The following is a 13,227-nucleotide window of genomic DNA, read 5'->3' on the forward strand; positions in this document are numbered from 1 at the left end:
ATAGATAGATAGATAGATAGATAGATAGATAGATAGATAGATAGATAGATCTATAGATAGAGGGCACAGGGTGAGTTGAAGATGAAGGGGTGATATCTAGAGAATAAAATTAAGGGGTGAGAAAGGATTATACTGGGAGAAGGAGAAAGGGAGAGTTACAATGGGCTAAATTGTCTCACGTAAAACAGACAAGAAAAGGCTTTTACAGTGAAGAGGAAGTGGGGGAAGGAGAGAGGGAATAAATGGATCTTATTCTCATAGGATTTGGCTTGAGGGAATAATATACACACTCAATTTGGCATGGAAATCTATCTTACCCTACAGGAAAATGGGGGTGGGGGAGGAAGGGACAAGAGAGCATGGGGATGATAGAGGGGAGGGCAGATTGGGGGAGGAGGTAATCAAAAACAAACACTTCTGAGGAGGGACAGGGTCAAAAGAGAATAGAATAAATGGAGAGCAGGATAGGATTAAGGGAAATATACTTAGTCTTTCACAACATGACTACTATGGAAGTGTTTTGCATAACTGCACATGTATAACCTGTATTGAGTTGCTTGCCTTCTTAATTAGGGTGGGTGGGGAGGGAGAAAGAGATAAAATTTGGAATCCAAAGTTTTAAAAACAAATGTTAAAAATTGTTTTCACATGCAAATGGGAAATAAGATATACAGATAACGGGGTATAGAAATCCATTCTGCCCTAAAGGAAAACAGAAGGGGAAGGGGATAAGAGTGGGGAGGTGATGGAAGGAAGGGCAGATTTGGGGAAGGGGTATTCAGAATGCATGCCATGTTTCAGTGGGGGCAGGGGCGAGATAGGGAGAAAATTTTGAACTCAAAATCTTGTGGAAATGAATGTTGAAAACTAAAAATAAATTAATAAGATTCAACAACAAAAAGAAGAATAAAGTAAGACAATTTTATAGATGAGTAATTTCTAAAATAAGTTATTAATAGCATGGTGGCTCTCAAATAGGCACATCAGTAATTTGGTGTTTGGAGAATATACTTATAATTTAACTTTGATTACAGAAACTAACTAGTGCTTTTGCAAACTCTGTACTTCATCTAATATATTTACTTATCTTTGTAACTACTGTCAATCTTTTCAACTTTTTTTGGAATTTGTTTTTTTTATTGATTTATTTTGATTTATCAATAATCACTTCCATATGCGTCTGAGTTTAAAATTTTTCTCCCCCTTCATCCCTACCACCCTCCCCAAGACGGCGCATAATCTGATATAGGCTATACATTTACATTCATATTAAACATATTTTCACATTAGTGATGATGTAAGTAGAAATTAAAATCAATAGTAGGAACCATCAGAAAGAGGAAACAAAACTCAAGAGAAGAGAAAAAAAATTAACAATTCGGTTTCCATAGTTCTTTCTTTGGGCGTGGATAGCATTTTCCATCACAAGGCCTCTGGAGATGTCTTAGATCCTTATATTGCCAGGAAGGGTTAAATTTATCAATATTAGTCATCATGCAACATGGCTGTTATTGTGTACAACATTCTCTTGGTTCTGCTCACTTCACTCAGTATCAGACCATACAAGTCTTTCCAGGTTTTTCTGAAGTCAGCCTATTCGTCATTTCTTATAGAAAGAAGCCCTTCTGGAATTTGTTAAAATTCCAGAAAACTAATTAAAAATTGCATCCCAAATTTAAAAAAAATAAAATTCACAATCTTTTGTTTTCAAGATAGCAAGTTATAGCCTAAACTTGCATTTTGTTATCATATAATAATGTTCCAAATTAAAAACAAACAAACAAAATTTAATTCCACAACTTATTTTCAGACCAATAAAATCAAACAAATGCAAAATGGTAAAACTTAAAGGGGAAATTGAAATATAATTCCATTTGATTAATAACTTACTTCTGTTTAATAACAAGAATAGAAATGCCTAATTGATGTTTAACCAAAGATAATTTAATTCTTTCTACCTAACCAGTAAGTTTTTTCCTTAGTAGTAAATTGACAATAAGTACTTTGTCTATGAGATCTAGAAAGGTAATGTGTTGTAATGAAGAGAATGACAGGCTGGAAGTCAAAAGAAATATACTTGATGATCTCTGCCTCTGATTCTTGCTAAATATTTGATGTTGTGACCCTTGTCCAACCACTTATATTTATAGTGAGGAAATTAAGGGCTATAGGTTAAGTGTGAGAAAAATGACTATTAATAATAAATGATTTTGACAAATCCAGAGTTTCTCTCTTTTTCTAAAGTCCTGATTTTAAAAGTTGAGTCTCTTGAAGGATATTGCTGATAAAGAGATTGGACTAACTTTCTTATTCAGACCCCACCCAAGTGGGGCAGCCATTGTGTTCACTTTAGGCTTAAGTGGGGCACAAATTCTTTGAGTAGATTGCCCAAAGCTTGAGGGAACTTAAGTGGATGATATTGTAATTTTCATTCTCTCATTAATTGTTAACCAATCAGAGTTGATTGCCATCCTTTTGAACACTCCTCTTCCAAAAGAGCATATAAGTCATGAATGTTTTTGGTCTTTTTGGTTGCTGGCCTTATTAGTAAAATGATTAAATTACCCAGAAATTATATCTCTTGAACCTTTTTAATTGCTTCAAGTGTCTTACCTAAGATAATTTAGGTAATTAGTGGCAGAATCAGTATTTGTAAACAGGTCCTCTGACTTCATCTTACCTGAGGCTCAATTTCTTAATTTGCTAAATGAAGTCAATAACATTTACTTCACTAACCAACAGAAAAGTACTTTGTAAACCTTAGAACACTACTCATGCGTGAGCTTTTCTTGACACTGCCACTGAATTTGTGAAATCACTGCTTTACATGGTTGTGGTACATCATCCATTTCATTTACTTATTATTTCAGGATTAAGACTAGTCTTTATTCATTTATTTTTAAAGTTCATTTATTTATTTTAGGATTAAGACAATTTATTTATTTTTTTAAGTTCATTTATTCATTTTGGGTTTATTCATTCATTCATTCATTTATTTGTTTGTTTGTTTATTTATTTATTTTTGGATTTCAATATTCACTTTTATAAGATTTTGATTCTAAATTTGTCTCCCTCCCTGACCTCCCCCTTACCTAAGACGGCATGAAATCTGATATGGGCTATACATGTATAATCATATTAAGCACATTTTCACATTAATCATGTTGTGAAATAAGAATCAGGACAAAAGGTGAAAAACATGAGAAAGAAAAAGAGAGAGAGAGAGAAAATAGTATGCTTCAATCCTACATTCAGACTCCACAGTTCTTTCTCCGAATGTGGTTAATATTTTTGATCATAAGTATTTTGGAACTAACTTAGATCACTGTATTGCTGAGAAGAGCTGAGTCTATCAAGGTTGGTCATTGCACAGTGTTGCTACTGCTGTGTACAATGTTCTCCCGGTTCTGTTCATTTCACTCTGCATGAGCTCATTCAAGTCTTTCCAGTTTTTCTAAAATCTTATCATTTTTCATGGAACAATAGTATTTAATAACATTCATATACCACAACTTGTTCATTCCCCAATTGATGGGCATCCCCTCAATTTTCAATTCTCTGCCACCACAAAAAGAGCTGCTATCAATATTTTTGTACATTTGGATCCTTTTCCCATTTTTAATGATCTCTTTGACATTCATACCAAGTAGTAGCATTGCTGGATCAAAGAGTATGCACAGTTTCAATAGCCTTTTGCGCATAGTTCCAAATTGTTCTATAGAATGGTGGTTCAGTTCACAACTACATCAGCAATATATTAGTGTTCTGATTTTCCCCTATCTTCTCTAACATTTATCATTTTCCAGTTATGTCATGCTAGCTAATCTGGTAGTTGTGATGTATTATCTCAGAGTTGTTTTAATTTGCATATCTCTAATCAATAGTGATTTAGAGCATTTTTTCATATGTCTATATAGTTTTAATTTCTTCATCTGAAAACTATATGTTCATATTCTTTGACCATTATCAATTGGTGAATGGCTTGTATTCTTATCAATTTGACTCATTTATCTACATATTTTAGAAATGAGGCCTTTATCAGAGACACTGGCTGTAAAAAAATTGTTTCCCATCTTTCTGCTTCCCTTCTAATCTTGGTTGCTTTGGCTTTATTTGTGCAAAAACTTTTCAATTTAATGTAATCAAAATTACTTATTTTGCATTTCATAATGTTTTCTATATCTTATTTGGTCATAATTTTTTACATTCTTCACCAATCTCACAGGTAAACCATTCCTAGCTCTCCTAATTTGCTAATAGTATCATCCTTTATATCTAAATCATGTGCCCATTTTGACCTTATCTTGGTATATTGTGTAAGATATTGGTTTATGCCTAGTTTCTGCCATACTATTTTCTGGTTTTCCCAGCATTTTTTGTCAAATAGTGAGTTCTTCTTCCAGAAGCTGGCATCTTTGGGTCTATCAAAGAATTTTATGAGAGAGTTCATTCCATTCATATTCACAGTTATGATTACTAATTGTGTCTTTTTTTCACCCCATTTTCACCCTATTTATGCTTTTCTTTCTCCTTTTTCCCTTTTTCTCCTCACCAGTGTTTTGCTTTTGACCACCACCTCCCTTAATCTACCCTCCATTCTATCAGCCCTCCCTCCTCCCTTTTCTTTCTCCTTTCTCCTCCTACTTTAGATTTATATATACAATTGGGTGTGTATGTTATTGCCTCTTTGAGCCAAATCTGATGATTGTAAGGTTCAAATAATGCTCACCTCCCTCCTTTCTTTCCCTCCAATAGGTCTTTGTTCATCTTAATATGATATTATTTACCCCTTTCTGCCTCCTCCTTTCCTCTTTGTCTAGTACAATCTCTTTTTCACCCCTTAATTAATAAATTGTTTATCATTACGTCAATGTCAACTTATATCCACACACTATGTCTATGTATAAGCTTTCTAAATGTCTTAATAAAGACACACTTCTCAAGAGTTAGAAATATCATTTTCCCAGGTAGAAATGTAAACAGTTTAATTTTATTGAACAAAATGTTTCTTTTTTTCTTTCCTGTTTATTTGTTTATTATGCTTCTCTTGAGTCATGTATTTGAAGATCACATTTTCTGTTCACCTCTGTTTTTTTTTCATCATTAAAGTTTGGAATTCCCCTATCTCACTGAATGTCCATCCGCTCCCCTGAAAGAATATGCTCAATTTTGCTGAGTAGTTGGTCCTTGGTTGTAATCCAATCTCCTTTGCCTTCCTGAATATCATATTCCATGCCCTCAGATCCTTTAATGTAGAAACTGTTAGGTCCTGAGTAATCCTGACTGGTGTTCACTGATATTTAAAATGTTTCTCTTTGGCTGCTTGTAGTCTTTTCTCCTTGACCTGATAATTTGCAATTTGGCTACAATTTTTTTTTTTTCATTTTGAGAACTCTTTCAAGAGGTGATCAGTGGCATCTTTCAATTTCTACTTCACCCTCTGGCTCTAGGAACTTATGGCAGTTTTCCTTGATAAATTTATTGAAAGATGCTGTCCAGGCTCTTCTTTTTATTTTTTTTTTTTTATCGTGGATTTCAGGTAGAACAATAATTCTAAAATTATCTTTCCTGGATCTATTTTCCAGGTCAGTTGTTTTTCCAATGAGATATTTCAGATTTTCTTCTATTTTTTTTTCATTCTTTTGATTTTGTTTGACTGATTTTTGATGTCTCACAGAGTCATTAGCTTCTAGTTGCCCAGTTCTAATTTTTAAGGAATTATTTTATTCAGTTAGATTTTGTACTTCCTTTTCCATTTGGCCAATTTTACTTTTTAAGGAGTTCTCTTCAGTGAGTTTTTGTGCCTCTTTTGCCAATTTTGGCCAATTCTATTTTTTAAGGAGGTATTTTCTTCAGTGGATTTTTTTTCCATTTGGCCAATTTTATTTTTTAAGGAATTGTTTTCTGCAGCCAATTTTTGTCCTTCTTTGCCCAAGCTGTTGACTCTTTCTTCCATACTTCTCATTTCTTTTCCCAATTTTTCATCTACCTCTCTTATTTAACTTTTAAAATCTTTCTTGAGTTCTTCCAAGAAGGCTTTTTGGGCTTGAGACCAGCTCATATCCCTCTTTGAGTTTTCAGGTGTAGGTATACTGACAATGTTGCCTCTTCTGAGTTTGTGTTTTGGTCTTTCCTGTCACTGTAATAATTCTTTATGATCAATGTTCATTTTTAATTTTTTTTCATGATATTTGCCTATTTCCTGTCTTTAAAGCTGATCTCTGCTTCTGGGGCACAGGGGGCACTGTCCTAGGCTTTTGTACTGGGAGTCAGGGGCCTGGTCACTGTTTTTGTGTGCTGGGGTCTCAGGTGTTGGAAGCTGGAGGCTGTGGGGTTGTGGCAGCTTACCTGGAGCTGAGCTGGGGTCCTACCAGTGAGTCTGGCATGTGACAAGGCCAGGTGGGGTTTTTCAGCATTTCCCTTGGCTACATTGAAGCACAGGGAGGTCTGATTCTTGGAGGATGCCTGCACGTGGAGGTCTGCTGACTGAAGGACACCTATTCACTGTGCTGAAGGAAGGGGAGGTTTGCTTATGGGGGATGCCTGCCTGCCAGGGCTGCAAATACACACATAATAGTTCTCCAAGCTGGAGTCTGCCGGTCACCTAATTGTGCTAAGGCACACTGGCAGTCATGTTGTTGTTGCTTGCCTGCCCCACCATCCTGGGGCTGAGGATGTCCTGCTGTTTTGCTGAGGTGAGGATGTTGTTGGCTTGCCAAGACACCTCCCATCCTGGTCTGTAATCCCCTTTTACCTGAGGGAGACAGAATTTCCTTGGTGATCCTCCAAGTTTCCTGAACTAAATGACTGCTCTACCTCAACTTTCCACTGGCTCTATTTTTCCAGGATTTCTCCTGAGGTGCTTTTTTCTGTTTGTTTTTTTTTCCAGAGGACAATAAGGGAGAGTGAGAGCAATTTACTGCTTACTCTGCCATCTTGGCTCCTAGAAGTCTCACATCCTTCGTTTCAGAAGAGGACCAGTGACAATATGGGTGATGTCTTGGCTTGCACAGGAATTGGATTTAAATGAGGCAGAGTTGCACAAATTCATCAGCCTCACTTTCTCTTCCAGAGTTTTCAAAAGTCCAGTGGCAGGACAAAAGTCAAGATGAGTCCAGATGGTTCAGTTTATAGTGGATGATCTTGGCATTGTCCATATCTGACCAAGCTGTAAGTGCTCCACAGCACCTACTTTAGCTGCTTTAATAGCCACTTGAACAAATAATTCTCATCTACTTATTCTATCCTAGAAAATTTTCATATGCTTAGTCAGACATTCCCCTAACAGGTTTAAGGACTGTTGGTTACCCTCAACCTGGTTTAGCCCATCACCAAGATAGTCTACTGGGATGTGTCCACTGTGCATGCTATAGATTCTCAGAGCCACAGGTGAGAGTTGGGTGAATTAGGTAGACACTGAAGGTGGATGCACAGTTCTGAAAATCGCTTGGGAATTCTTCATACCAGAGGTGCTAGTCCTCCTGAACAATCCACACACTCCTACATGCTTATGATTGAAGCAGTTGGTAGGATAACTATAATAGAGGTAAAGCACCCATGGAAAAAAGAAATAGTCTTTAGGAAATGGAAAAAAAGAAAAAAATTAAATTCAGGGAAACAAGAAAGTCTATCATCCATTAAGGTTTTTATTCAGTAAGTTAATTGTGAGGGACTGTCTGATGCTAGCTGCTGCCAAGTAAAGATTGTGCCAACATGGGAAGGGGATGGGAACTGGGTACTAGGAAGTACCGGAGCTCTTGCTCCCGAGGCAGAGGTGGTGGTGGACGGAGTTGTGGCGTACTGGGATGGGATCTGGGTTCGGAGAGGTAACCGGAGCTCACTCTCCCGAGACTGGAGCGGTGCTGGATGGAGCTGTGACAGGCTGGGGAGGAAGCAGGGTACAGGGAAGTGTCCGGAGCGTGTGCTCCTGAGGCAGGGACGGTGCCGCTTGGGAGGGGGACAGCTGAGAACGAGCTCTCTCTGTCTAGCCTCCTTCTTTAGGTACTATGCTGACCCCAGACGCCTCCTTCCTGTGACCAAACCTGACTTCCTGAGTCACGTATGCTCCCTAGGTGTAGCACTGACCCCAGACACCTCCCCCCGGTATCTGGACCCGACTTCCTGTATCACGTACATTCTCCTTTGTCTATGCACTGATCCCTCACGCCTCCTTCCAAAATATCTGGGACCCACTTCCTGTGCCACGTATGCTCCCTTTGTCTGGACACTAGCGCTGGACATCCTTGTTGATATTTGATCCTCGAGGAGTCACTATGGGCGGGCTGAGGAGGAGGGACTAAGAAGGTACTAAAAAGAGCTGCAGGGAGGTGGGGGCGGAGTCGGCTTCTGCTCCTGCTCGTGTGTGTGTGCCTTCCTGCCTGGCCTTGCTGTGATGACTATTGAATAAAGTTCAGGTTTTTGCACCCCCTGGTCAGCTCGTCTCTGGTAAACCCGGGTGTCCGCCGATGATTGGTGAGTATGACCCTGGTTGGCTGATTTGGCTGAAAGGGAGAGCACGGTTTGGACCGGCACAGTTAATTCTGTTTTTGTTTTCTTGACTCTGCATATGACCCAGTCCAAAATGTTTTGTACACTCTTATATCTAAGGACTATGATCATAAAGCCTATATCTTCTTGGGCAAATTAATTTCAGTTTGTTTTCTGGTCACACACTGTAAACCTCAATTTTGTTGAGATATTTGTAGCAAATATAAACCATATTGTGAAGTGGTCCAAAACCATTACTGGTAGAAAGAATTCAAAAGAAGGTCCTCCTCATGGTAGATCAATAGAATCACCTTCTTGTTGTTCTACTTTCTGCTAACTGTGTTACTATTCCTGAGTTCAAAGTGATTTTTTAATATGGCTAGTATGATGGATGGGACAGCCAAATGGCTCAATGGATAGAGTTCTGGGCCTGGAATCATGAATATCTAAGTTCAAATCTAACCTCAGATACTTAATAGCTATGTGTGACCTTAGGCAAGGCACTTAACCCTATTTGCCTAGGAAGTAACTGAGTTCAAATACAGCCTCAGACAAGTATCACTTGTGTAATCCTAGGCAAGTGACATAACCTCTGTTTGTCTTAAGCCATTGGAGAAATATATGGTAACACATTCAGGTATCTCTGACAAGAAAACCCCATGGGAAAAGAAATGAGAGATATCTTGGAAAAAGAAGGACAAGAATTGACTAAAGAAAACAACTTCTTAAAAATGAGAATTTGGCAAATGGAAAAGAGAGGTTAAAAAGCTAACTAACTCCAGAAAATAATTACTTGAAAATTAGAAGTGGGCAAGTGGAAGCTGATGACTCCATGAGACATCAAAAAAAACCCATAAAAAATAGAAGAAAATGTAATATACCTAACTGGAGAAATAACTGACCTGGAAAATAGATCCAGGAGAGATAATTTAAGAATTATCAGACTACCTGAAAGCCATGATCAAAAAAAGAGACTGGACAGTATCTTTAGAGAAATTATCAAGGAAAATTGCCCTGTATCCTAGAACCAGAAAGCAAAATAGTCACTGGAAGAATCTACCAATCACCTCTTGAAACAAATGTAAACTCCAAGGAATATTGTAGCCAAATTACAGAATTATCAGGTCAAGGTGAAAATGCTGCAAGCATCCAGAAAGGAATGATTTAATTATCATGGAACCACAGTCAGGATTATGCAGAACTTAGCAGCTTATATATCAAAGGATCAGGGGAATCTAGATTATGATATTCTAGAAGACAAAGGAGCTTGGATTACAATCTAGAATCAATTATCCAGCAAAATTAAATATAATTTTACAGGGGAAAAGATGAATTTTCAATGAAATAGGAGACTTTCAATCCTTCCTAATGAAAAAACCAATGCTGAACAGAAAATTTGTTCTTCAAATACAAGATTCAAGAGAAGCATAAAAATTTAAACAGGAAAGAAAAAAAAATCATGTCATGTAATAAGGTCAAACTGTTTATGTCTTTACACAAGAAGATATTTACAACTCTTGAGAACAATCTTTATTACATCATATAGAGGGGGTATCCATAAACAGAGGATGTGGGTATGAGTTGAATTTGATGTGATGATAAAAATTATTAATTAAGAGGTGGAATAAAGGATTATACTGGGAGAAGAGGAAAGGGGGAGGCAGAATAGGGTAAATTACATGACAGGAAGAGACACAGAGACTTATTTGAGTAGAGGGAAAGAAGAGTGGGGATGAGCGTTGTTTGACCTTGCTATCATTGGAATTGGTTCAAAGAGGGAAGAGCAATTGGGTATAGAAGTCTATAGTACTTGGGGAAAGCAGAAAGAAAAGGGAGTGGGGCTGATAGAAGGGAGGGGAGATTAAGTGAGATGGTGGTCAGAAGGAAAACACTGGTAAGGAGGGAAAGGGTGAAAGGAGAGAGAAAAGTATAAATAGAGGGGAAAATAGGATGGAGAGAAACACACAGTTAATAATTATAACTGTCAATGTGAATGGGATGAACTCTCCCATAAAACCAAAGCAGATAACAGAGTGGATTAAAAACCATAATCTTAAACTGTGTTTTTTTTTGCAAGAAATACTTTTAAAGCAAAGAGATACACAAAGAGTAAAGGAAAAAAGCTGGAGCAGAATATATTATGCTTTAGCTGAAGTAAAAAAAAAAAGTAGCAATCCTGATATCACACAAAGCAAAAGCAAAAATAGACTTAATTAAAAGAGGTAAGGAAGGAAACTACATCTTGCTAAAAGGTACCATAGACACTGAAGTAATAGTAATACTAAATATATGTGCACCAAGTGTTATAGCATCTAGATTCTTAGAGGAGAAGGGAAGTGAGCTACAGGACGAAATATACAACAAAAATATAATAGTGGGGTATCTCAACATCCCCCTCTTAGAACTAGATAAATCTAACCACAAAATGAAAAAGAAAGATATGAATAGGTGAAAACAATTTTAGATAAGTTAGATATGGTAGACCTCTGGTCAAAACTGAATGGGGATAGAAAGGAATACACATTTTTCTCAGTGGTACATGGCACCTACACAAAAATTGACCATGTACTAGGGCATAAAAACTTCACAATCCAATGTAAAAAGGAAGAAATATGGAATGTATCCTTTGCAGATCATGATGCAATAAAATTACATGATGCAATAAAAATTATATGGAAAGAAAGACTAAAAATTAATTGGAAAGTAAAGAACCTAATCCTAAAGAATGAGTGGGTCTTGACAAAGGCTTCATTTCTAACATAGAGAACTGATTCAAATTTATAAGAATACAAGTCATTCCCCAATTGATAAATGGTCAAAGGATATGAACAGGCAGTTCTCAGAGGAAGAAACTAAAGCTATCTCTATAGTCATATGAAAAAAAAATTTCTAAATCACTATTGATTGGAGAAATGTAAATCAAAATGATTCTGAGGTACCATGTCACACCTATCAGATTGGCTAACATGACAAAACAGGACAATGATAAATATTGGAGAAGATGTAGGAAAATTGAAACACTAATATATTGTGGGTGGAGTTGTAAAATAATCCAATCATTCTAGAGAGTAATTTGTAACTATACCCAAAGGACTGTAAAATGTATATACCCTTTGATCTAGCAATAGCACCAGTAGATCTGTATCACAAAGAGATTATTAAAAAATGGGGAAAAGACCTACATACACAAAAAAAAATATATTAGTTCTTTTCCTGGTGGCAGGGAATTGGAAATTGATTTGATGCCTATTAATTGAGGAATAGATAACCAAGTTGTGGTATATGAATATAATGGAATGTTATTGTTCTATAAGAAATGACAAGCAGGTGGATTTCAGAAAAATCTGGAAAGACTTACATAAACTGATGTTGAGGGAAGTGAGCAGAACCAGGAGAACATTGTACATCGTAACAGCAACACTGTGTGATGACCAACTCTGATAGACTTAGCTCTTCTCAGTAATACAATGATCTACAATTCCAAAAGACTCAAAATGGAATATGCTATCCACATCCAGAGAAAGAACTGTGGATTTGTGGAGTCTGAGTCCAGATCAAAACACAGTATTTCCTCTTATTTTTTTTTCTTTCTCATGGTTTTTTCCTTTGGTTCTGATTCTTATCGCATAACATGACTAATATGGAAATATGTTTAATAGGATTATACATGTATGACCTTGCTTGACATCTTGTCAGGGGGTAGAGTTGGGAGTGGGGGAGAAAAAAAATGTGGAACTCAAAATCTTATAAAAGTTAGTGTGGAAAACTAAAAAAAAAAGTTAAAAAAAGAAAAGAAAGAATATATCTCAAGTTTATTATTTCTAATTTATACAGATATTGGGGTGTGTATGGTGGGTGGATAGATAGGAATACAATCTGTAGATAGATAGATTGATCTATAGATAGATAGATAGATAGATAGGTAGATAGATAATCTATCTTGAATGTAAAGGAAAGAAGGTGACCCATGTGTTGTCATAGATGCAGACCACTACTTCAAAGTCACAGTATATGTTTAATTAGGTTTACTTGTGACATAAACTGAAAAGTACCAGTGATATCTATGTATGACAGGAAGCAACTTGTCACACAGACTAATGAAATGTTAAAAATGACTGCCAAATTTCACACACTAGGCTGACACTTCAGCAACAGAAAGCATAATCATCAGAACCCTGAAAGAAGATAAAGTCTGTGGATGCAACATAAAAAACAAAGCATCTTCTGGTCCTTTAAAATTACTTCAAAATTAAGTAGAACAATGTTGTTGAAAAGAAAGAAGTAAATATTATATTCTTTCTATTCAGATACCGAAGTTGCTTAAGTTGAATACTTCTTTGAAACACATTGCTTCTTCAAAATGTAAAATTCCTGTGTATGAGGATACCAGGAATGTTTCTATTTTAGTGTAAACCTTAAAAGGGATTATTTTAAGACAAACAATAATTATCATCAGTGTATCCTACAAAATTCATAATAATATTGAGCATTTAGGAATAGATTTTCATTAGTATATCTCTGAGGTTAATAATGACAAAGCTTTTTGTATTGTTTTATAAGTTCCACATGACATAGTTGTTTTTTCTTTTTTTTATAACATTTTTTGTGTTCTTTAATAGGGTAATTTTTTTCAATCAATCTTACCTAAAGTAGAAAAAATGACAAGTTGATAAAATTTCAAAGATTCCAATAAAATTGTGATAATTGTGATTTTAACTAAAGCCTTATAGTTTATTATTT

The 13,227-nt window shown here is 36.2% G+C and overlaps 1 protein-coding gene across 1 annotated transcript in view; it reads right to left on the reverse strand.

Moving 5' to 3' along the window:
* The window catches only part of EYS (eyes shut homolog), a 294,766-nt gene that overhangs the window by 63,464 nt on the left and 218,075 nt on the right, over positions 1-13,227 (reverse strand). The window contains 2 exon segments of the mRNA XM_027852899.1: positions 7,750-7,812; positions 8,425-8,501. Coding sequence (XP_027708700.1) covers positions 7,750-7,812; positions 8,425-8,501 — 140 coding nt within the window.

Source organism: Vombatus ursinus, unplaced genomic scaffold (genome assembly GCF_900497805.2).
Source record: "Vombatus ursinus unplaced genomic scaffold, bare-nosed wombat genome assembly UNPS02009835.1, whole genome shotgun sequence".
Taxonomy (NCBI): Eukaryota; Metazoa; Chordata; class Mammalia; order Diprotodontia; family Vombatidae; genus Vombatus; species Vombatus ursinus.